Consider the following 26742-nt stretch of genomic DNA (forward strand, 5'->3'; position numbering starts at 1 on the left):
ATGCTAGAGACGGACAAAACAAGTGGGAACCAAATAGTCTAGGGGGAACTTGGAAGATATTCACCTGGGTCTGGGATGGGAGGAGATGAAAGGAACCAAGATATTCACTCCTTTGCACAACAGCGGCTCAGTATTGTCAGCTCCAGGCATTCAAAAGTCTAGTGAAGCCCCAGAGCTACTTTTTGAGAACTAATCTTATCCTTCACGTCTCATTTTAAGACTTTTTGAAGTAAAAATGTGTCCTCCGTTTTCCGAGCTTTCAGAGCTAAGGATTTGGGGATGGGAGTTACGCTTGTATCCCCTGCAACCACGAGGAATAAAACTTACATTTCTTTTTAAATGAAATCCAAGACGACGATACCAGAACATGGCTGTGCCAACAGTGTGTTAAAACCAAACTTCTGGGCTGTGAAATCGTGAAAGAGGAAGGTTTCTTTCCTAGGCGGGCGGGCGGGCGCCTCTCCCCCTGCCTGCCAGGCGGGGAGAGACCGCCGTCTGAGGACTGCGCGGGGCGCCAACGCGCGGGGCGCGGCGAGGAGCCGCGAGGCTCCTCTCAGGGCAGCTGGGGCAGGAGTGCGGGCCCCCGCCGCTCTGCAGCGGGAGCCGCGAGCCGGAGCGAACGCAGAGGGCGGGCGGCTCGGCCACCCGCACCCTTCCGCGCCCCGCCGCAAGCGGCCCCTCCCGCGCAACGGGGAGACGAAACCCGGCCGAGGGCGGAGCGCTCCCGCCGCCCTGGCTAAAGATGGCGCCGCGGCCGCGGAGGGGCGCTGCCCGCCCCCTGGCGCGGGGCGGTGGCAGCGCCGTCGCGGGCCGATGACGTGCGCGGGCCGTGCGGAGGGAGCCCGGGGATTCCCCGTGTTGTTGTCCTGGGGCCCGGCGGGATGGGAGGCCGGAGCGCGGGGCGGCGCGGCCGGCGCTGATGGCGGCTCGCTGGGCAGCCCGCGGCTCCCAGCCGGGGGTGGACGAGTTCACCGTCCCTGCGGAGAAGAGCCGCCTCCTGGAGGGGAGCCGGGGCCGCATCGAGGGCTTGTTCGAGGTGCGGCTGGCCGTGCTGGGGGCGCAGGGGGACTGGCGGCCCGCCATCCCGCCGCCGGGTCCGCCGCCCGCCGCCGCCAGGATCTGGGTGCAGCTGGCGGGCGGTGGGAAGGCCGTGCGCAGCGCCAAGGTACGGGGGGCCGGGGGCAGGGCGGGAAGCGGCGCCCGGCCGTGTCGGTGGGGCCGGGGTCACCCGGGGGGAGAGCGGGGCTGTGTCGGCGGGCGGAAGGGCCCCTCTCGGCCGGGGCAGGGCTCGGGGCTGCTACGTGCGGGTAGGAGGAAGAAAGGGTGGGGGAAAAGTCAGTGCTTCACCAGGAAACAGAAGCGGTCCTGCCTTGCCACATAGGTGTGTTCCAGGTGCCAGGGTGTCTCCGGTGGCGTTGACATAAGCGTAGAGAGAAACAATTCAGCCGAGAAGTGCAAAGTTCGTCGGCATCGCAGAGTGCGTTACGGTCACCAGGTTGTGAAATGTCACTGTGAGGGGCTTTAACACCTGTGAGAATGGGCCAACGTTTGCTTTACGGCACGATTAAAATGTATTATAGCTCTCCTTTTTCTTCCCTAAGTCAAGAAATTCTTTGGAGTTGGTTGGGTGTTGCCGTATCTCACAGTTGCTGTACAGACTTTGCTGATTCTGTGGCATTTAGTATCTTGTTAGCAAACCTCTCACTAACAGCGTAACAGAGCTAGTATTTCCTTAGTGTAAAAGTTGGCAGATCCAGACTGCTTCACCAGTCTGTTTGCTGGAGCAGGTAGTTTTCTTTTCTGTTTGTGTCTCTGACTGCGACACAAGTTGCTGTGAAGTATCTTCACAGAATTATTTTGTTAAATCTCTTGTGCAGCTAACCTTTGGGGGAGCTCAGTAGTAATGACGAAATTAATATTACTCATAGTGGACCTGGCAACTATAGCTGTTTGAATCATGGGATGAGAACGGTAGTGTGAGCACTAGCTAGGCTGAAGGCAGCTTTCAAAACCGAAATCTCCATATGTGGGCGTTCGTGTCTTTTTGTTGGTTTGTTTAAATACACATATATATTAGTGGAGATCCTTAGCATGTACTTTGTGACTTAATTCCCAGACTTGGCAGTCCGCTTTCAAAAACTTCATTCCTTAACTATGTGATGCCTAGGACTTCTAGGAGAATACTTTGAATGTTGATGTTTTTGAATTATTTGACTCTGAAATTGACTCAAAACCAATTTGCTTGTGTATTTGGGCTCAGAGACCCCAGAAACCCTTACAGGTAGCATAAACAGCTATTCTTCTCCAGGCAGCTGCAGTACAACTTTCTTTTTTTCCAGAAAATTGAAGCCTGAAACAAACAGCGCAAGATTTCCATTTTCTAATTGCTGCTTTTCCTAATAACATATAAAATGTTTCCTACTCCAAATACTTTAAAGGGTATGGGAGACGTGACTTCCCTTACACGTAGAGCAGTTTTCAGACCCTATCTGGAGGGATTATTGACTAGAAAGTACAAATAATTGCACGTCTTTATTATCTCCCTTTAAAAGGTTTTGTGATAGCAATTTGTGTTTTAATTCATCAGTCACGTGCCGTGTATTCGTTCTTCAGTGCTGTTTAGTAAATGTAAGAAAAAAAGTCCCAGATTTTGAATATCATTTTTTCTAATTTCATTATTGTCCCGTTGCTCTGCAAGAGCAGTCATATGATGACTAAGGCATGAAAAGTAATCCTGTGGCTTCTGTTGCCAAAGCAGTTTGTGCTAATATGGTCTTGAAGCAGCCTGCCTTGATACCTGTGGTGATGTAACTCAAGAGGTGATAGGAAGTGGTGTTACATTATTCACTGCCTTGTATTGGTTTTTCAGTTCCATTTAAAAGAGAAGTTTAATTTCTGAGAGTAAAGACAGGTAATAAAATTTGGTATACTTGGGAGTCTGCAAATACAATGACTGCAACTTAGAAACTAGTTTCACTACATTACAGAATTTTAAGCACAGAAAGAAACAGTTTGGGGAAAAGTAATGCTACCTGAAAGAAGAAATAGTATACTGTATTGACAGAGTTCTGAACTCTGACACACTTAAAACAAGGTAGTATAGTGAATTTACCTGTTGTAACTTCTAGGTGGCAGAAACAGCAGTGGGAGGTTTTGTTTGTTTTTTTTTAAAAAAAAATCTATTAAAACCCTGAACTTCTAGAACACAGAACTAGCTGGAGCCTGGAGTTTTCTCAGTCATTTGTCAGTATCATCTGCTTTTTCAAAATACCGAGTTTCAAAGCTTCATGTGGAAAGCTGACTTTCTGTTGAGCTTTTTGGGTGTGATTTTTTTGGTGTTATGTACCCATTGTAAGTAGGTGCTCTGGCAGTTGCAGTTTCAAAGTACAAATGTTTTATTTGGTTAATAAGGGAATCTGTCAGAGTCCAGATAGTGGTTTTATCATTTGTTTGGTTTTAGCATATTTTTTTTTTCTATAGGGTATCTTTTAATGGATACTACTGTGGCGACTAATTATATTGTGCCTTGCCACAGGATCCATGTCCTTGGTTCATTAGTATAGAATAAGTAACACATAATAACTACTTAAAAATGTAGGATATTTTTAACTAATTATTTATAACTACTTAAAAAAAATAGGATAGCTACTACTGTGATGAGCCTTTGGAAATTTTCTTTAGAAACTGTTTTTAGAAGTTCAGTTTCATGGACTGGGTAGAATTCTCTAGTGCAAGGCATTTGTTCATGAAGCATATGTTCTCTATGACCAAAGAATGGGGATGGGAAAATAAATCTCTTTTGACTCATCTTTTAAACTGTTTGAGCTACATCTGAGATACTCTGTTACTATCCGTTTCAAGTAAATTTATTTATAAACAGTAGGATATAAAAGAAAGCCTTCTATGAGATCTATTTAAAAATCATTTCAGATATCTGCATTTTATCTCTATTACCCGGTTTACTGCCAGTATTTACTTTCTCACATTTCTTATGCTAAGTTGGCTTTATTTTCTAATGTACTTGTCCATTACTGACCTAACCAAAACTAATTTTATATATTAGTTTTTCACAAATATTCACTCTGCTGTCTTTTTCTGCTTCTAGGAGTATATTAAGGGACTCTGTGAACCTGAACTAGAAGAAAAGGAGCACTACCCAAAGGACATGCACTGCATCTTTGTTGGTGCACAGAGCCTGTTCCTCAACAGCCTTATTCAGGATACCTGTGCTGATATAACAGTTCTGGAAATAGGATTGCTCAGTATTAAGGGGGGTGCAGAAGCTGTTGTTATGGCTCAAAGTCATGTTCAGCAGTTTGTGAAACTTTTTCAGAATAATGAAAGCTTATTAAGTGACAACGAATCGGAGATTAAAAAGCAATTCAGACAATTTGTTGAAGCACATGCAGATAAATATACAATGGATTTACTGATTTTGCCTAGCTCACTGAAAAGAGAACTCCTAGCTCTCACACAAACTGAACGTTGTGAAGTGGAGAGCAATATCATAGATCTTACAGGTTCTGAAAGCCTGACAGAGCTTTTACAAAACAAAGCCTCCAAAGTAATTGCTACAAACAGAGATGGAAGAGCAGGTGGTGAGGAAGCAAGAAACAATGCTGGGACACCTGTAACTGAGCTTACAAAGCAAATGGACACTGTGTTTTCTGATGCTCCTGAAACAAGTTTTGTTCCCATAAACGTTGTGCCTCTGTTAGAGGCAGTGATGCCTAAAGAAAGGCAGTCATGTAAAAGAAGATCTTCTGATGATGAGGAAAGGCTCCCTAAAAAGCAGTTCTCTTTGGAAAATGATCAGGAAGTAAAATCTGCTTCACACAGTGATCCTTCAGACAGTGATGCCGTTATTGATCTGCTTTCGGATAACTGCAGTGAATCAGATGATCCCAGTTACTGCCTTAAAGAAGGTGATGGTATCAGTGAGGAAATGGAATATAAGATTCTTGTGAACTTTTTCAGAACAATGGGATATTCACAAAATATTGTAGAAAAAGTTATTGGTATCCTAGGACAATCTGTGGAACCATTAACATTGCTAGAAGAAATTGAAAAGGAAAATTTAAAATTTCAAAAAGAACATGAACAGTCATCTCAAAAGCCTAGAACTATCAATCCTCCTCTAGGAAGTAATGCAAATGATTCACAAAAGCTGGAAGACAAAGGCATTTCTAGCAATAAAAGTCCACTTAAATCCAGTCATACTTCAAAGGAGAAAAAAAATGAATATTGCAAAATAAGAGTTTCACCAAGCATGCAAATTGATGCAGAAGATAAAATGCATATGTTGGTATGCAAACCTGCTTCTCCTTCCAGTAAAAATTCAGCTATGTGCTATGAACAAAGAGACGTTTATTGCTCTGGTAAGAATCACAGTTCAAGGTCGAGTGATATAGAAACTGATGGTGGTGTAACTTTTGGCACTATACAAGCTGGAGCTCTAAAAGATGTTGATTTTGTAGCCAGAGGGAGCTCAGATGTGCAGCATATCTCAACTAAGACTAAAACTGCAGTTCAGCAAAAATCTGCAGGCTCCTCAACTCTACAGAATAGTCATCCTGTTTTTGAGGACCAATTAGGACACTGCAGTGCTTCTTCTCAAGTGAGACGTCTCAACCAGCGCCTTTCCCAAACCTCAAATTCTGAAAATCCTATCCCAGACCAGGTATTGTCCTCACAAATAGATCCTTCAAATGCTGATAGAGAGACAGTGGGACCACACAGACGTCATCCTGATCCTTCAGTTACTGGAGTTCAAAGATTTTTGGAATCTCTGAAAAAGCCATACAGACTGGAGTTGAAAAATGAACCTGGGAAACAGTATTTAAAACATATCATTATTGATGGAAGCAATGTTGCAATGTCGTAAGTATTGTTCTTTTCAACTATCTCTTTGTTAAAACTTCAATGAACTTTCAAATGAAATAGGGACTAAGAGGTTGCTTGTGGCATGTGTAAAGTTTTTGCTAGCTAGCTTTTTGGGTGACCAACAGTCCACGTACACAGCAAGGTTTTCTGCTACTGGTAATGGCTGCATTGGTAAGTTATGGCAAGGCATGATAATGAAAATTATGTGAGATTGACCGTAGCCATTTTAATTTCCAACGCATAGCAATTTTGATAGTTTTTATTATCCATTTAGTGACAGCATTCATTTTTATGACTGACTTGTTTGGAGTTGTTATTCTTTGTTGAACTACTGTGCATAGAAGGAAATTCAGAAGTTTTTAGCAGGTGCACTATATGACATTTACTGCAGTACGCAAATCCAGATAGAACAGTGTGGTTGTGGGATGTTCTATCGTGAAACAATTCTTATAGAATTTACTTTTGATTTAAAAAAATTGCATAATCTGAAGTTGAACAAATGCAATAAACGGTTAAAATAGATTAAGGAAAATCCTTGATTTTTACTTAAAAATTGGTTGGTAGTTGCAATATTCTGGAAAATATTTTCTGTAAAGCCTTTTAAGAATTGGCTTTCCTACTCTGGTAGAAATTTGTGAATTTGTAAAAACAGGTAGCTCAGATTTGTGAAGCCCAAATACTAAAATAACCTGAAACAAACTTGAACAGAACAGGCAATGGAAACTAAAACTAGATATATGTTAGAGGTAGATGAGATCCTTTTTGATAACAATGTTTCAAAATGAAAAGTGAATTAATTCTACAGCATTTCTTACTAGGTAACGGTCAAATTTGAAGCCCAATTTGTGCCATTTCAGAGCAACCTACTTAGAATTATCAGTGCTCCAGCTCGATGGAACGCTTCAGTCAGAAGTAATTTCAGTGAGCTCTGCGCAAGCAATTTTATGCATGAAACTTAATTTGCTTTGCACACACCTAACGAAGAAGTTGAGTTACCGTCAACTTAAGTGTTTTGTTTTTTAATTTTGCTCTTAGTGTCTTGTAATTTTAAAGTGGAGGTTCTTATATAGTAGTAATATATTTGTCCTTTAACATGACACATTAGTGCTTGGGTCCTGTTACTTTTTGCAAATGTAGGCATGCAACAAAAATATTCCATCCCCCTCCATAAAACTTGAAGAATAGGGAACTGTGTGTATGTGTGCACACACCTCGTCTCCTATTCCTCCTGATACCTGAAAGAATGTATGCAAACGATAGTAGACAATTACAGGGCTGTTGGATAATTTTAATAGATTGGGTGACATGGCACCATGCAAACAAACCCTATGAAATGGGCGCAGTTAATACTGAAAAGATCAAGAAATCCCTTTCATTGACTATGATGCAGGGTTCTAATTACTTTTTTTTTTTTCCCCAATGTTTCTATTTTAGACAACTTTGGAGGGCATTGCCAATTACAATTTTCTTTTTTCATTTTCTTTTTTCTAGGTTTGTTATAACTAACCGGAATAGCAAAAATCAGTTAGAACCTATATATCTTTAAAATTTTGTGCTTCACTTGGTTCATTTTAACATTTGTCTCATTAAAACTATCCCTGAATTGATTGCTGTTCTCTAGTCAGGAAGAGACTTGGGTTTGCTCTTTTTATACTAAGTAATTTTGGCAAGCACACGTCAGAAGGTTTTGTCAGTGTTTGCTATGGGGCTTTTTTGTAGTTTTGGAATATGAAAGTGAGCAATGACAAATGCAATATTTCTTCTTCTTAATGAGGAAGTGGTATTTTTTAAGAACAAACTGACTGACTCTTCTCCTGCTCCACTTGTCAATGTAACAATAAGTAAGAGTAAACTTACTATGCTAACTTGCTATTTAAGATTTTTTTGGTGCATTCAGAGTTCCTCTGAATAGGAGTTCCTCTGATGAGTCGTAACTAATTCTTGAATAGGATATTTTCTAAGAATAGGCCAGAGTACCACCAGTGACCCCATGAATTCTGTAGGATGCTCTTAGGCTAGAAAAACACATCTGCCTGATTAAGGTACGTGTATCGTATGTCATCTACTTCCAGCTACTAGATGAAAGAGGCTTCTCAAAAGAATGGGCTTAAATGCTGTTTAGGGGAAGAAAATAAACCTTTAAAAAAAATTATAATGTTATGTATCATAAGAAAATAATGTCAAAGTCTGACCTAAAATGAATTTAATGTTTCAGACAGTTGACAGACAGCTGGTACAGTTTCCCAGAAGTAACTATGTAAACACAGATCTGCATGTGCATGTACACACAGTTGTGTTAATGGGGGAAAAAATGGATGTATGCTTCTAGTTTCACAGAGATAAAGATGCCCTTAGATATTGTTCTTTCGTGGTTATGAAAGATCTACTGTAGCTCCTAAACATTTCACCAAAATTTATGGAATAGCAAAACTTCCTCAATTGTTAGGGATAGTAAATACTTGTAAGTCCCTTTTCTCTGAATTTTGCTTGAGAACAGAGATAATAAATTCTGTTGTTATTTTTATGAAGTGCTAGTAGAACTGTTAGTATTATCTTAGCAAATTGGGGAATCAATCTTCACTCCTTCTCTTTATGTACAGTCCTAGCCTGATGACTTTTATTTTGATACTTTGGTATTTGCTAATACCTTACATAGACTGCCAGATGATACTGTGAAATTCCTAGACATATAGTTCATTCAGAAATACTTCTGCTGATGTTTTAAACTTAATTCATGTAAAAATATATCTCACTTTGCCTGTTTTTTCTATAGGCCTCTTATGTATTTGCACATGTTACTGCTACATCGCTATTTTTCCCCATTCAGAACAAAACATACATTTTTAAATATGATTAGCTTCAAATGCAGTTTAAGGACCAGGGACCTAGTAATATAGAAGTGTTTGCAGTTAGTCCGGAAAGTCTCTATAGCACTGATGAGGTATCAAAAGTAAATCTAAGTAAGTTCTGTTTATGAGAAGGAATGTCAGAAGATTTCTTCATGTGTAACCTTTCCTACCAAGTGATCATTAATTGAAGAAGGTGATGATCATCCTTATAAATTGATTTCCCCAGGTTAAAGAGCCCAGAGCTAGTCCCTTATGACTAGAAACAGTAAAACTTTTCCAGTCAATCACTGGAGAATTAAGTGAATTAATAGATTAAGGTTTTTCTGTCATTTTATAGTCTTGCTAACTTAAAGGGGAACTCTTGACACTGCTTTAATTCAAATACAGTGTTTTGTTACAGTAAATAGTTTTTAAAGCAAACTTATTTCCTCATTGTTCAGACTCTGTTATTTAGAAAATAGTGATGTAAAAGTGCAAGTCACAACTGAGTCATAAGCTACCTTGAACTTTTTAAGATGATTTCCCAAATGTGTATTAATGGAAGAGAAATGCAAATTATTGGGGTCATGGAGAAAATAACGAATACACCACATCTTCTTTGTGTATTTTTTTTTTTTAACATGGAGAGATTTTTTCATCTACATATTTCATCTATGGGGTTCTGTGTCCTTTTTTTTTTCTTTTAAGAACAACCAAATACATCTGAAATCAATGAATTAAAAGATGGTAAATCTGCTTATCTCTCTGATGGCTGCGAGGCTACTGTAGGCAGTGGTCTCCTAAGTTTTTTTTGATTGAGCACCCTGTGCTGGTTTTGGCTGGGGTAGAGTTAATTTTCTTCACAGTAGCTGGTATGGGGCTATGTTTTGGATTTGTGCTGAAAACAGTGTTGATAACACAGGGATGTTTTCATTACTGCTGAGCAGTGCTTACACAGAGTCAAGGCCTTTTCTACCTCTCGCACCACCCCACCAGCGAGTAGGCTGGGAGTGCACAAGTTGTGATGGGACACAACCGGGACAGCTGACCCCAACTGACCAATGGGATATCCCACACCATATGACAACGTGCTCAGCACATACAGCTGGGGGAAGAAGAAGGAAGCAGGGGGACATTTAGAGTGATGGCATTTGTCTTCCCAAGTAACCATTACGCATGATGGAGCCCTGCTTTCCTGGAGATGGCTGAACACCTGCCTGCCGATGGGAAGCAGTGAATGAATTGCTTGTTTTGCTCTGCTTGCGCACACAGCTTTTGCTTTACCTATTAAACTGTCTTTATCTCAACCCATGAGTTTTCTCACTTCCCCACTGGGGGAGGAGTGAGCGAGCGAGCATCTGTGTGGTGCTTAGTTGCTGGATGGGGTTAAACCATGACACACCTCTATGAGCAATAAAAATCTTTGAGCATGCACCCCCAATATATGTATATTTATCAACTATATATGTGCATTACTGAAGTTCTCATGTTTCCTTCACGCACCCCAATGGATTGTCTTGCACACCAGCTGGGGTGCGCACATCCCACATTAGAGGAGGGCTCAGTAGCTGGGTGCCATTGACGTACAGTCCCCAAATGTGGTTATATAGCATCTGCCACCTGCTGCTCAACCAAATGAAAACTCTGCTTATGGAAAGCAAAGGACAGAGAACTGCCTCAAAATAGCAGAGCCATCGAGATATTTAAATGTCCTACTAAATAATCAATGCATGGGGGCCTGGGTTTTTTTTTAATGTAGGTATTCTGCAGCTTCCTTCTGGCTAAATAAAGCCTCGTTATTTTCTTACATCTTAGAAAGTGAAGAATTGTTTTCAATTTGGCTTTGAATTGTTTTCAGTTTTACTTCTCAGTACTTTGAGGTTATGGACAGCTGCTTCCATGCCTATGTTGGGTTTTTTTTCTGACCTCTGAGTGTCATGTGTTTTTGGGGCAGGGTATTAATGCATTGCCCACATGCTTGGACTAAGGCTGAATGGGCTTCCAAATCACTTGCCTTGTGTCTTAACTCTGGAAGGCTGCAAGAAGCTGAAGAGTTTTTCCTCTTGACACGTGCAGCTTAGTAAAAATGGCACATTGGTCTATTAAAGCTAGCTGTACTTTCAGTGTGCTTGTTGAATGAGAGAAAGCCCAGAGTTTACTCTAACCACTAACAACTATTTTTTAAAATTGCCTCTTTTTGTGTGCGGAAAATAGGCCTTTCAGGGCAGACTGAAATAGCCAAATAGTTGTTGGGTAATTTTAAATTTAATTTTATTAAAATGTGGAAGAAACTCATAATGAAAGAATAATTGGATGGAATTGTATCTTGCTAAAATTGTTTGTAAATAATGATATGTATTTTCCTTAATTTAGTTACAAAACCAAAAGGAAAATGTTACATGTCCTGGAAAGCAACCTGCTGTTTGGTGCTTTGTGCTGCTTATGATCATCTCTCATTTAACTTCAGAAATACCTTTGTAGGGTCTTCACAGTTTTTTAAAGAACTGGGATAGCCAAAACCAGTATTTACAATGGCAGTTGGGGAACAGATGCAGTCTTTGAGATGGATGTCTTGAAAAGACCACCTTGCTGTGGTAATTTACTGTCCTTCAGATGTTTACCTAGCTCAAATAAAGCATTTCATATTTCTGTTTATCTAGCAGTGACATATTTATTCATATTATAGCTCACCTTAATTCTACATGTTATTTGATAAAGTTAAATATATTGCTTCTATTTGCATGCTTTTTTTTTTTAATTGCTACAGAGCAGGAATTTGTTATTATGCAGGACAAATCAAGACCTGCTGTTCTAGGCTTCAAAACATTTAAAAAACAGTGCTCTGTGTAGTTCAGTGGGTTTAAAGCTCTAAAACAGAAGAATGGACAAGTAGAGAAGGCATAACTTTCAACATGAACATCAAGACCTCTGCATCTCTTGAAGTCCAGTTGAGAGCCATTAATACAGTGAAAGTATTTAACAGAGTTTTCCAGTTTATTGAATAGCATGTCTAACTTAAAGTGGGGGGATGATGACTGCATTTTAAGTTTATGACCTAGGATGTTTACGAGGGGTAACTCTTCTGTCACAATTGCATTCCTTTATTTGAGTGCTCTTGACATCAAGAACACTCGATTTTATTGGAGCCAGTGTGGCATAGGATTTTTTTTTTCTCCAGAAACTCTGTTAATACGTTGGATTTTTTGCCTTTTGTAGTCCAGATGTAGCTTACTCATTTTTCTGCCCTTCTACATAAAACATTCCTCTCCAAATTCAGAGAACCTTAATAGATTTATATTTTGATACATTTATTTTAAAATTAGTTTACAAAATTGGAAAAGGATACATGAATGGTACTAAAGGCTGAGTTTCACTGTAAAATATTTCCATGGAGATGTTTTAAAGAGGTCTCTGTTCAGAAGATTTCTTGGTAGGTTAAACTAAGGGTTTAAAGATAAGATTCCATTCAAAACTAATAAGGCTTACTGTTAGGTTTATAATATACAATTGCATGTTAATTAGGAGACTGGTTTAAAATATGATTACTACTTGATCACTTATTGTTGTGAGAAGCACTTTGTAGTGACTTAACATCTAACTCAAAACAGAGTATGTACTACTTTGTAAGAAGTGCTTTGCCTGTTCACGTCATCAGTTCGGAATCAGTGTGTCTTTTCTACCTAAGCCTGTCTTTGTTTTGTCTAAGTGTAGCCTCTAATCTATGAAAATGCGAGGGGAAAAGTTTCTGAATGAAAACTGGATTTAGCCTTTGTAAGGTGCTAATAGGTGTTTTGCAGGAATTTATTCTAGAGGTATTTTTGACACTGTCTGCTGTGCTTTATTTTGAGATTCTTCTTCCATTATTCTTCTGAAGCTCAGTTCCCGGCGTCTGGTTAGACAGTTAATTCTAAAGGAGGACCATGCCATAAGTTAAATGGGCATATAGGATCATTGGGATAATTCAGATGGAGAGGGACCTCACAAGGTCATCAACTCCAATCTCTGTATCCCTCATATTGGGCAGTTGCTGATTTTTCTGGAAACTCACGTAACTGAGTTGCAAAAACAGGTAATGAACATCTTGCATTTTTAAATGGGGGAGAAAAAAAAAGATTTCCACTAACATATACAGTGTTTCTTCAAAGAAATTTGATTATTTTCCTTGAAAATGATAGCTCAGATTGTTGAAATGGAGAGGAGGCCCTAATATCTTATATTATCAGAGAACTTGTCACATGTAATCCTTGGGAACCAGTTGAACCAAAGGTGTTCTATTTTGCAGTGAGACTGTATTTGGAACTACCACAATATTAGATTATGATCATTTTAATCTATAATCAATAGATTTTGGAAACCATCTGTCGTGGTTTAACCCAGCAGGCAGCTAAACACCACACAGCCATTCGCTTGCTCCCCCTCCCAGTGGGATGGGGGAGAGAATTGGAAAAAAGGTAAAACTCATGGGTTGAAATAAAGAGAATTTAATAGGACAGAAAAGGAAGGGAAAATAATAATAATAATGATAATGATAAAAGAATATACAAACCAAGTGATGCACAGTTCAGTTGCTCACCACCTGCTGAGGAATGCCCAGCCAGTTCCTGAGCAGCGGCTGTGCCCCCCTGACCAACTCCCCCCAGTTTACATAGTGAGCATGACATCATACGGTATGGAATATCCCTTGGGCCAGTTTGGGTCAGCTGTCCTGGCTGTGCCCCCTCCCAGCTTCTTGTGCACCTCCAGCCTCCTCCTCGCTGGCAGGGCAGTATTGAGCATTGCTCAGCAACAACTAAAACATGAGTGTGTTACCAACATTATTCTCATCCTAAATCGAAAACACAGCACTGTACCAGCTACTAGGAGGAAAATTAACTGTATCCCAGCCAGAACCAGGACACCATCACTATTGCCCTCTTTTTAAAGCTAAACCCACTTCGAATTACTCAAATATCATTGTGCCCACAAAACTGAAAGAAGACTGAGCTATGAAGTTGCAAAGTGATGTTTCTATTTTCTTCTTTTGATGAAGATCTCTTTCCATTTATAAGATTCCTCATCTATAATGTCCATCTGCCTTTTATTTTGGTGAGGCTGTATGTGTAACTTACAGCTTCACTTTGCAAGGTTTTGTTCAGTTTTCTTCGTATTCATAGTAGTAAAACTCTAGTGAATTTAATCTCCCTTCTCTTTCTTTCACCCCCAGTCATGGTCTAAAGAAATTCTTCTCCTGTCGCGGAATTGCAATAGCTGTTGACTACTTTTGGAAACGTGGCCACAGAAATATTACCGTATTCGTTCCACAGTGGAGAACAAGACGTGATCCTTACATTACAGGTGAGGGAAATAGTTTCCTAATGTTTTCTTTATTAAACTAAATTGTAACTATTTTTTTGGATACTTCTGCGAAGAATGAATGGAGAAAGAATACTTCATAAAATGTTAAGCATGAGCAGTCTGGCTGCTCAGCATGAGTAATGGGGTTTCCATATACAATGTGAGACACTCTGAAAGGCTGTTTAGGCTAACTGATGTACTGTAAGTGGAGACCTTTTTGTTTAGTTTGGGTTTTGTTTACCCTTTAATTTCTAGTTTCAACCTCTTCCTCCCCGTTTTTATAATATTAGCAGTTCTTCAGCTGTCAATATGTCATTTTGGTAAAGTAATAGGTACAAAAATAGGCTATCTTCTCTGCTAATTATATCTCAGACTAATTGTCAAATCTCTAATAGCTTAGAAGAAAGCTTTTGTTTTTAAGAACAGTTGTTTCATGTTTTAACAGAGCAGGATTTCTTAACACAGCTCCAGGATGTTGGAATATTGTCTTTAACCCCTGCAAGGATGGTTTTAGGAGCAAGAATTGCTGCTCATGATGACAGGTATGGAATATATGTAGTTTTCAAGTATTTTTGAACATCTGATTAATGGTTGTAAAAGCTTAATACTTCATAAGCTTCTTCAAACTGTCTAGACAGAGCACTGCGTATCTAACTTGAGGCTCAGCTGTTACGTTATTTTACTGTCCTAAGAAACATTTTTATACATAATTCTCTAATAATATTGTACATACTGTTTTCAGAAATTCGTGGAAAATGGCAAATTTTAATGGCAATTTTAACAAAAAAAAAAAAAGTTAATCCATTTCAAATGTCATCACTTGCATTGAGGAAGACATTAGTCTTTTAGTAATGTTTTTGTGCTTTCCTGATCATTGGTCTATCCATGAATTGTCTTTTATGTTTGGGGGGCACTAGCATAAATCTGATCAGGTACTAGTTTGTTCCATTTTGGGTTTGGTTTGGTTTGGTTTGTTTTTATGCCATTGTGGCATAGGGGCATAGATGTGTATTTGAAGCAGTGTATTTGTAACAGTGTGTAGACTAGTAAATTTCCAAGTCAGTTTAAGCACCAAAGTTCAACTTCAAAATATGGGGATCATCTTTCAGTGAACAACAGTAAACTTCAGGGTTTTTGGTTGGGTGCTGGGGGTGGTTCCTAGTGCTTACATTGCTATTGCCAGTTTTTCTTAGTCTTGAGACATGATTAAAAATGCATGCTGCTTAATTTTTTTCCACAGCCAGCTTTCCTACTTCTGCATTGATGACCAGTTTGCAGCTTTGAAATTATGTTTTGTAGCTAGCTGCAGTTCGCTGGATTTCGGTTTCTTTCTTCCTACTAATAATCATCTGTACTTTATTTTTCTGAGTACAAAATTGCCAGGTTTTTGCATCATGGGCATGCTATTTTACTAGATTGCGTTGTCATGTTCATGCAGAACTTGATATGCAAAAGATACATAGAGTGCACTTAATTTATCTTCCTTGTTAAAATACAGCAACTCTGATCTCTTAAATAATAATGTTGTAGCCAAAAAACATAGAAGGCAGCCAAGTTGGAGTTGTTTACACACCAATATTTTATATACACCCAGCATTTCATATAAAATGCTATGTAGGTACAGTATTTACAGTTGAGATTACTGTGGAAATGAGTGGTGTGCCAACATATTTGCACTTTCATCAAAAGTGTATACATTTCTTTAAAAGAATACCACCCATTATCTCTTTACTAAAATAGTTTCAAATGGCAAAAAGCTTGTTTTCAGACCGGTAAAAAAAATTATGGGATTTTCTTAATAAATGACTAGTTACCTTTTGTCATAATTTATTTAACAACAAACTGGTAGCAGCACTCTTTGTTAACAAGTGTTGACAGAGCAAACAACTAACGTGTAACACTATCTTGCAGAACACGGACATTAATGCTAAGCAAAAAAATATATGGAAATAGGTTTGTGTTGGAATGTGTAATAAATACTGTGCTCTTTTGTAAAGCAAACAATTTACCTCTACAAATATTTCAGTATCTGATAACCCGTGGGTTTGGGGGGGGGTTGCATGTGGGGGATTTTTTATGGAGAAAAAAGCCTTCTATGAAGACTCTGCTAGACTAAACAAATGCATGCTACCTAAAACTTTGTTTATAGTTATATGGTGGGTCAAAACAGAGTAATTTCCTGGTAATCAAAGTGCCTGTTTTCATGCAAATAGGTTACTGGTGGATGGTGAAATGTTTAGTTTTCTAGATCTTTGGACGATTTTCAGCAAAGCAGACTACCTTAATGGTCTTTGAAATGAATTTTACAGGTTTTTACTACACCTTGCTGATAAAACTGGAGGTGTTATTGTGACTAATGATAACTTCAGAGAATTTGTGACAGAATCACTTGCCTGGAGAGAAATTATTCAAAAAAGGTAATTACTCATTTTCTATGAAACCTTAAAAGGATGTCTGTCCTTACAGTTGTAGGCACTCTACCTTCATGTAGGATTTTTTATTTTTAATTAATCTGTCATGCAATTCTGGTAGAGCCCAACAAAGTACTGTGTTTGTTTCACCACTTTGATTCATGGCCTTATAATCATGTTTTGAGTAGTCTAATGTCCCTATTATTCATATATTCTCTAATGTAAGTCTGTTAATTGCTCACATAAATAGGAGCTTGGTGTAGCATCCCAGCTATATCACTTCTGAAGCTCAATGTTAGATCCTGTTAGAGTACACACTTTGTGGTCCATTCTCACAGGCTTTCTTGTTTTACATTTCGTTTCTTCAAAGAGACATGATAGCTGATGCAGACATACAGTGTCACTTTCAAGGTTTCAGAATCAATCACTCTTCACTGTAGTACAACAAATCAGCATAGCTAAACAAAATAATGAACACTTGCAACATATCCCTGTAGCCATTTCACTGCAATTGTTGAGTGTCCTTTGGGTTTAGATGAGTTCACTTAGCTATCACATATCCCTGCTTCAGCTTGTGGATTCTCTGTGAATTATAGTTTCTCCCGTGCACCTGGTTTCTTTTTTTAGTTCGTTTGGGGTTTTGTTTTCTTTTTTCCCCCTCCAGTTAAATCGGGTCATTTTACTATTAAGGTATGATCTTCTATTGCCCAAATTTCTCACTAATCCCTCAGAGTCTCCCTGACATCTTCTGAGGGTACATCTACTGCAGTGACTGGGATCTGTACAGGTCTAATGAAATAAGTAATTGAAAACCGTCCTGGGTTCTCACAGCATAGCTGGGAGAACATGGAATTGATGTTGGCTGATCGTGTAGGTATTTACGCTATTTCTTGAGTGAATTCTACCCAAGTCAGGTCCTGTTCTCGTACAGAACTTTAGCAAGAATACTGAGCACGTCATTCTGAATCTGTGGTTTTTAAAGAGCTTGTGTTAACATCTGCTATTAGTTTTACTTCTGGGGAAATTCCACTGTACCAAATTCTCTCCTTGCAGACAAATTTTAGTTGAACTGATTTCCTTTAATGCAGATTGCTCTCTGTCCCAAAATGATTCCAGAAAAAAAGCTTCTTTGTGTCTTAACTGTAAACAGCTAATGCTATGTTTGCTAGTTGTGTGGCTTTCTGATAACATACACACTTTAGCTATGTGGTTGAAGATCCTTACAAGGAAGGGGAGTTTTAACAATCAGAAAGTCTTCTCTAATCACCTAGAAAATTCTACCCTCGTCTCTTTGCAAAACTTTGCAGTCATCCAACACTTGCTGTCAAAAAAAAAAAAAAAAGCAAGCTCAGCATTTTGCAGTGCAATGGGAACAGTTCACATAAGCTCCCATTAAATTAAATTATTTTGACAGTGAATGCTGGTTGTATCTAAAATGGGTTACTAGCTAAGTTTCAGTGACTCCTGATGTGGTGTGAAGTGTCTGCTCTAAGGCAACTTGTCTCATGCTACAGAGGTGAAGGGGAGCGAGGGTGTAATACATTGTTAGTAAATAATATTGAAAGAACTCTCTTGCAGGTTGCTCCAGTACACTTTTGCTGGTGACATATTTATGGTGCCTGATGATCCTTTGGGAAGAAATGGGCCTAGATTAGATGACTTCCTTCGAAGTGAAGGCTGTTCTAGGTACAAGCACTGTTTTCACTTTTGTTTGAGACAGTTATGATTTCAAATGTGAAATAAACTGTTTTCCTGGTTCACTTGAACACTTCTTTAGATCTATATAGTAAAGGTAAAGTAAAATTAAGCAAGAACACTGTAGGATGTAGCAGCTTAACAAAAACATGTTTTTCCTATTACTTCAGTCTGTTCAGAAACTGCTGGTGACATTTGCATCTAATCAAGATCTCTCTCAGAACTAAGATAAGCAAGACAGTAACTTCCTCTTAGATTTGATTGCGGTGGGTTTCATACAAAGGTGGTCCAAACTGTGTTAACATTGCATAAAGCTGACAGTGGTTTGGGTATGTGGTAGCCTGGTATCCTGTTAGTTACAGTGATGTTATTTAAAACACCTTGGTTGATCACTTATTCATAGCGGGACAATAGGTGCTACAAAAGAAACACTCTACACTCATGTTCTTTTGTCACAGGAGAGGCATTTTACTTCACACTTGAGGGTACTGTACTGTTAATTAAATGATTTTTGAGACGCATTGTTACTAAATGCATTTGTATTTGATTCATAATTTTAAATATTAATAAACATATGTTGTTCTGTTAAGATCATTGTACTTTTTAAATGTGCATATATTCAAAGTATGAGTTTGCTTTGCATTAACTGCCAAGACTTGAGAATGGGTTTGCTCTTTTGCACAAGAAAATAAGCTGCTCTTTGCTCTTCTTTCACCAGCTTAGGAATTATAAATGCTAATGATAGTGAGGAGTATTGAGAGAGCTTTTAGAAACGGGTAAGGTAAATAAAATTAGCAAAACAAAAGGCAAGCTATGCTTAAGGATTAACACAAAGAATAAGCAGGAATCTCAGCTATTGGAAACAATTGAGGAAAGCGAGACATGTATATACCAGTAGGTCACAGGCTGATTTGAAAATAAGCATGTAACGTCGACATGAAAAAAGCAAGTGCAGCTCTGGAACTCCAATAAGAAACACTAAGAAAGTATTCAAGCTCTAATATAAAACCCTTACAAGATGTCATTTGGAACACCGTGGTTTAGCCACCTGTGTCCGAGAAAAATAAAGTGAAAACAGAGTGTGTTCTGAGAGGTGACTGTGATTGTAGAAATGGAAAGAGACTCTCTTGAGAAGACTCTAGAAGAGCTTGGTTTCCTATCTGTAAACTTGGAACTCGAACTAGGGTTTGGTTTTTGCGGGGGTGTGGTGGTGTTTTTTAAGACAGAAAAGGTGCCAGTGTAAAGAGTTAATTTTGTTCCTTCCCTGAGACTTTTCTACTTGAGTTAAATGATGCAGAAGGCATAAATGGCACCAGGAATAAGATCATAAACTAGAAGGATCTCGAGCAATTAGAGAGCCTTTCCATGTTGAGTAGCGGGAGGTGTCATAACCTAAATGCTTTTAAAATAAAGCTCTGTAATTTAGTTACTGTTTCCCTTGGTGGTAGGAGAATGGACTGTAACATGATTTCCAGTTCACATTTCTGTGTTATCTGAAGTAGACTTGGCCCTAAATTTTGTAGTGCTAGCGGTTTAGAGTAGCAACAACTTTTCAAAGTCTGAAATGAAATCTCAATAATTGAGGAAGCATATTCAGGTCGTGAAGTTGCTGAACAACTTCATTGCCCCATTAAGGATATCATATGAGGGAAACAAGGCCTTGATCTAAATGTGAGCACAGTTCACAGTCATGAGCAAAAGTAGATGAGGAATAGTCTTGTGGAGCATCTGGAAGCCCCTTTGGTCTGTCAGTATTTTCACATGTTCTGAGTCAGCGTACATGTGTTCAATGTATCTTTTTATCCATTTAGCTCAATAATACTGATGTTGATACTTCATAAAATAAGCTTTGACTGTTGCTGTGTTCTGCCAAGTAAAGTACTCACAGCATATTGGAACTAGTCCTAGATAATGTTAGTTAATGTCGTTAGTCGTGCCAGATTCAAACTGAAAACTGTTACACCTACTATTTTGTTTCACTTTGAAAAAGTGCTTATCATTTGATTCTGATCAGTAGCTAGCTGAGCAGCAGTGAAGTATAGGAGTTATACGCATTTTTCTTTTCTGTTTGTACAGAGACATCTAGCATCTCCTTTACCTTAATTTAATCAAAAGTTTTATTTTGTTCCATAGAGATTCTCGGTCAGCACAAAAGGCTTTACAGAGCAGTGGACAACATTCTTCTGAGACACCTTTCTTCGTGCCAGTCCCCAAACCAACCAGTAGCAGTCGACAGCCTAAAAACAGAGTACATGGTGATCGTTCATCAACATGGCTTCCAGTGGAAACAAAAATAAAGGCTTGTCTGCCAATTCCACCACAGAGATCTGCCTCAGAAACAGTACAGCTAAGAGAAGCCCTGATAAAAATTTTTCCTGATAATGAGCAAAGACAGAAGATTGATCAAATACTAGCTGATCATCCATTCATGAGAGATCTTAATGCACTGTCTGCCATGGTGCTTGACTGAATATTATACAGAGTTTTTATATCACAACTGATCTGACTAACTTTGAATATCAATGTGAAGAAAAATGTTGCTCTGTTGTGTTACTTTGTGAATATTCAGAACCTAATTTTATTTGTATAAACAAAGATATTTTTTGTGTATGTTCTGTTGCTAATAGATGCCAGTTTTTGGTAAATTAAAAACTGCTGCTACTACAGATTTGTAGTAATATTTTCTATGAAAAAACCAAATCTTCTGCTTCACTTGAATTGCTTGTTAAAGCGGTAGCAGTTCTAAAGAACTGTTATCACTTTAAATAGTGTGTTAGCACTTTTTAAAAATCCCTTTCCTCAAAAGGGAAAAATCATGTCAGAGGCTTAAAAGTGACTCTTACAGCTTCAGATATATTTTCCAGATGCACGCATAACATACTATAACATAAGCCATGCGCCTGTCAGATATCATTGTTGGTGTTTGTATCTAGAGTATAGATATTCTTAGAAAACCTATGCTCTACTAGTACCTCCTTCACTCGTGAACTTTGAAATATTTCTCCATGGAAATAAAACAGACCTTTTTAATATTTTCAGATACGAAGACTTCTATGTAGTGTATATGTGAACCTGCTTTCCTTAAGCCTGCGTCGTGGATTTTGGAAATAGGCTATACTCCTAAGGATCTGTGGACAGCAGTTTGAAGATCACTGTATGGGAGCAGTGGATGTTCGGTGTATTGTTGAAGTACTGTCACAAGATGGCGTTATGCATCTGTTGCTTTGTAATGTCAGCAGGAAGGCTTCTGACATATTCTGAAGTGTTCGTTCTTGCATAAAGAAAGATTAAATGTAAGACAGATAACAATAACTGTAAGTGTTATGGATAAAATCATATATTATATGAATAACTTACGGATACTAAGCAGCCTTCTGATATTACAAGCAGCTAAGAAGCTTTGTGTATATGGGTAAAATCTTAGTGCCCATGGAATGAAAACCAAGAAAATCCATTTGCCTGTTTATCCAGATTGAGAGACTCTATGCTAGAGTAGTTAGGAGAGGGAAGGTTTCAATTAGAAAGTGTAAATTCACAACTCTCCTCAATAGAAGATATTTGTAATGCTTTAAAAGATCTGTGATACCTACATTGCTTTTTAAATTGGAAATTCTTTTAACTATCAGTACTCCTTCAGAATAATTCTAGTATCTTTAACAATCTGCACTGTTACCTGTTTGTCTTTGCCCTGCCTGTTCTAAATCTGAATGCTGTGATAAGCTATTAACAGAATGTGATGCTGTTTATATAGAAATGGCATGCTGTCTTGTGCAGAGCTAATACACTGCAGTTAACGGTCAGCTGCACCTCTTTAAATCTGTTCTGGGATCTGTCCCAAGGGTGGAAAAAGAGGAACATAATTTACGAAAGCTGACCAACAGGACCGCTTTCAAGAGCAGGAGCAAAGTGAAGATTACTCTGTGTGTACGTCTCTGTACATGCTTAAGTCTGTTACACCTTCCTTTTAACTGGTTTCTGGTGCCAAGTGTTCACATTAGTAAAATCAAATTAAACTGTAAAGAAAGCCCACATTAAGCTTCTGACATACTGAGTCTTACCCTAAAGCATAAGAATAGTGGTTTTCTCTCCAGTAGGTGTTCCCTGGGTTCTGAAATCACTCTTTGCTTAAACTCAAAAGAGCTGAAATATACTGAGGAAATTAGGTTGTTGAAAGTCTCTTCTTGCATGGCCCTTTCACATGTATTGTGAAATCAGAAACAGAAGGCAAAGTCTTGCTCTTCCCTTAACAGGAGCAAACTGAAAGATGATTGCAGCAAGAGCAAAAGAGAAGTACTGGGAACAGTTATAATAGCATCTCAAAAATACAAGTGAGGATGAAGAAAGGTTTTGAATATGTTTCTACATCCAAATAGAAAACTCTTAATTTTTTTTTTTTTCTGTATAAATGAGAGGGCAATTCATTAGTCAGGTGGGCAGAGTCATTCTGACCAGCACATGTTTGCCAAGCAGTGCTTACCTACTAAGCACTATGTGTTCACCAAGTTCTGTCCCCATAAAAACTTAGGCAGGTTCCTAAAGTCTGTTGTCACTGATTGGAGTTGATATCATTTTAATAAGTAGTAAGGGAATAAATTATGACCAGTGAAGGGCTTTTCCTTAACAGAGATAGGATTCCAAGGAAGACAGTGGTGGTGAACTGGATAATTCTGCTTAGTTCTGCATTGGAGAGAGACATGGGAACTTTGGGTCAGTTTCTTAATTCCTAATAAGCTCTTCCAGAGGCAATCATGAGAATCAAGGAAGTGGGCCAAGAGCAATACAAACTATTTCATGTCTCCTTTGCATATTAGTATACTCAAAACTGAAACCAACTGTGCAGTACAGAAGTGCAGATAAAAGAAATATGGGGTTTTTGTCACATGGAAGGAAGAAGATTAAAAATGGAGTATGTCACTGCAGGGGCAGCAAAAGGGAAGTACCATGTTGATTACTATCTAGTGTGGGAGGCATAGTGAAGCACGTAAACTCTTCACTGGCTAGCAGTGGATTAGGGAACTATATTTGAGATTCAACAAGGCTCAGTGCCGGGTCCTGCACTTGGGTCACAACAACCCCATGCAATGCTACAGGCTGGGGGAGGAGTGGCTGGAGAGCTGTCTGGCAGAAAAGGACCTGGGGGTGTTGGTTGACAGGTGCCTGAACATGAGCCAGCAGTGTGCTCAGGTGGCCAAGAGGGCCAATGGCACCCTGGCTTGTATCAGGAATAGTGTGGCCAGCAGGACCAGGGAGGTGATGGTGCCCCTGTAGTCGGCACTGGTGAGGCCGCACCTCGAGTACTGTGTTCAGTTTTGGGCCCCTCACTACAAGAAGGACACGGAGGTGCTGGAGCGCGTCCAGAGAAGGGCAACAAAGTTGGTGAAGGGTCTAGAGCACAAGTCCTGTGAGGAGCGGCTGAGGGAGCTGGGGTTGTTTAGTCTGGAGAAGAGGAGGCTGAGGGGAGACCTTATTGCTCTCTACAACTACCTGAAAGGAGGTTGTAGTGCGGTGGGGGTTGGTCTCTTCTCCCTGGTAACAAGTGATAGGACAAGAGGAAACGGCCTCAAGCTGCGCCAGGGGAAGTTTAGGTTGGCTATTAGGAAAAACTTCTTCACCAAGAGGGTGGTCAAGCATTGGAAGAGGCTGCCCAGGGAAGTGGTTGAGTCTCCATCCCTGGAGGTATTTAAAGGACGGGTAGACGTGGTACTGGAGGACATGGTATAGTGATGGACTTGGCAGTGATAGGTTAATGGTTGGACTCAATGATCTTAAGGGTCTTTTCCAACCTTAACGATTCTATGATTAATGCTAGTAAATGCTGATGTGCTGTTCACTTCTGTGCTAAACATCCAATTTGAAAGGAATTAAAGAGGAATGTAGCATCAAGTGTTCAGCAGAGTAGTAGCTGATTACTTTTGCATGACACAAGAAGCCTAGCTGGGAATAGCAGCTATCTAAAACCTGTAATCTTACTACTTTTTCCCAGATAGAGGACAGACTTCACAAATTAATTGATTTTGATGGCAGAAGCTTATTGCTGGACGTTAAAGCAAGCTGTCACAGCTAAAGTTCATGTAAAATGATACCAAGTGAGGCCAAAGGTTCTTTGTTTTCTATTTTTCCTTTTTTTTAGGTTCTATTGTCCCTTCAGCTTTGAGTTTTAAACACTGCATCTCTTAACAGGGCAGATGACAAACATAACTAGTATGGTCTGAATTTTCCTTGAGGGAAACGGGTGGAGCTGTTGCAATGCTATGCCATATGGTAGAGGAACACCCAGGGTGGCATCTCAGCTGCACTTAGAACAAAACCATCGGTGTCTTTCAGTTTTGTTTTCACTTGTTCTTAGTTCCCTATTAGCCTACTTACTGTAAGTATGGCTGTTCATAAAATCCATAAATAGCCTCTTTCAGTGCACAACAGAACTAGCACTGCATGAAACACAGCAACTGAGAAAGCTGAACAAGGTTTTTGTGTGGCTTTTTTTTTTAATGGCAAAGAAAATATGCTTTTTTATGCAAGAAAGTTGGTCTCTGATTCTCCTTTATTAACTTAGAGTGGAATGAGCAGAGGAAAAGGTCAAGTCTAGTCCAAATGTAGCCAGAATATTCCTGATCCCTAGAATAAACTAATTTTCTGTGAGATGGTATACATCGCTAATACAGCTTTCAATTTCTTGGTATTTCCACTGAAATGGGAAGATAAAGGAATATTTCTTTGATCTTGCTCAGAACTTCCCTGTTCCCTCAGCACTATACCAGCTACTAGGAAGAAAATCTACTCTATCCCAGCCAAAAACAGGGCACTACAATAAGATATTAATAATTCCAGGTAGATAACAGCTACTTTTACCTGAACAGAACAGCCCTGAGTTTACCTGTGATAGTAAAAAAGTGCCAAGACCTAGAAATAAGCAACAAGAAAGCCCAAAATCCTGGATGTATGTATAATCTCCTAGCTCCATACTAAAACAATAAAATATCATAATTGTCTGAGTGCATTCAAGTAGTTGTGTGTGTGATAACTAATGTCTAACTATGGTCTAGTTCTGCTGTGATCCTTGTGTAGCAAACAGTGCAGTTCAGATACCCCAGGCACTCTGGATTTGTCAGTTTGGGACCGGCAGGATCCAGCTCTAAGCAATGATCTTAGAGCTCTCTACCCTGCTTCCTGCATTGCTCCCGATCCCAGACAGCTCACATTTCAGATACATTATTGGGTTCTGTGCTGGCAAAAGAAGCGTACAGTGAATTACATGGTTTTGCAAGCAACTCCTGCACTGATGGTGAGCCTGAACTTGTCATTCCTGCTGGACCTGAGCTAATGCTCAGTGTCTTCTTATTGTGTTTCCCAGTGTGTCCCATAATGTGGTATTTGGGCTTTTTTTTCCTACCAGTGTTAATGCCATGGGTGTTCCAAGCACCTTTCCCATCATCTTGGAAGACAGAGTTGACTGAACCTAAGAAAAAAAGCACATCAGTTTAAAAATATGAAATATACTTTTATATTTATTGCAAAATACTATTTCCTAATGCTAACTTGTATGAAGAAACAAAAATATGAAAAATTGTCAAAATATTGTGATTTGTGGGAAAGCTGTTCTTCACTGAAAAAAGTTAAGATGAAAACCTTGATATGAGTAGGTAAAAATCTCTAGGAAGAGAGTGTTACAGGACTGAACAAGTTTTTTGCACACAGTCACACGGGAGCATTACATAGGTCCATTCACAAGTTTGCTGAGGACAAGACAGTGCCTATTGGCAGCAGATAACAGGCTGGGTATACAGCAAGTGCCCACATGGGTTTTTTGCCTATGAAAAAATACTAATCGATTAATGATAAGCTAACAACATAATTGTAAATCACCTTTTGTTTAACACAGAGAATGACCACACAGAGGGTCAATTTGTAGCGCGAATATCACTACATAATTCCCATTCTTTTTATAGACAGATCTGAGATGATGCTTAGATTTTAATGGGTGGAAAACATGGAAGAAAAGGGCTTTGACGTGAGGAACTACAGAATTGCCAAGGAAAGTATTTGACGAGTATCTTTTTTCTTATCAACCAAAACGTTCCACAGAGATGGCCAGAATAATCATTCCCATTTTTCAAACAGAGACACTGAGGCACAAGAAAGAACCAACTTGCCTAAAACTGCTCAGTATGGCAGACAGAAGTGGTGACTAAACTTCCAAGCCTCACCGCAACAACGAGCTCCTTGGTAGGTCCCTCCTCGTCCCACCACAACATCTATCCTGCCTAGGCAGATGTCCAGGGCTGATGTGAAGATTTTTCTCAGCTGGCTCCAGTATGATCCACCCTGCAACCAGCACCACAACAGCCCTGCTGCTGTGGAAAACGAGGCCTCTGAGGGCATCCATCTTGTTTCACCTCAGGTGAGCTGTGGCAGGGAGGGAGGGAAAAGGGGCGTGAGGAAACAGGACGGCTGTGGAGGGTGGCTGGTGACTGACTTAAGGGAAGGCTTTGTGAGCTTGTATGGCAACCTGGGCAGCAGCTGTGCTGGTTTTCTATGCCTTGGACCAGTTTTGCAGCTGAAGCAGGCAGGTTGAGACTGAATGAATGAGAGAC

The 26742-nt window shown here is 39.5% G+C and overlaps 1 protein-coding gene across 1 annotated transcript; it reads left to right on the top strand.

Annotated features, from left to right (window-relative positions):
• Positions 1-809: 809 nt before the first annotated feature.
• N4BP1 (NEDD4 binding protein 1) lies at positions 810-21189 on the top strand. Its single transcript, XM_009463497.2, has 7 exons — positions 810-1165; positions 4106-5880; positions 13915-14045; positions 14491-14587; positions 16355-16462; positions 18035-18142; positions 20285-21189. The coding sequence occupies exons 1-7, from the start codon at positions 920-922 to the stop codon at positions 20619-20621; spliced, it is 2802 nt and encodes a 933-aa protein (XP_009461772.2). The 5' UTR covers positions 810-919; the 3' UTR covers positions 20622-21189.
• The last annotated feature ends 5553 nt before the right edge of the window (positions 21190-26742 follow it).

This window comes from Nipponia nippon, unplaced genomic scaffold, assembly GCF_047370975.1.
Source record: "Nipponia nippon isolate SJK-2023a ecotype South Korea unplaced genomic scaffold, ASM4737097v1 scaffold_7, whole genome shotgun sequence".
NCBI classification, from domain to species: Eukaryota; Metazoa; Chordata; class Aves; order Pelecaniformes; family Threskiornithidae; genus Nipponia; species Nipponia nippon.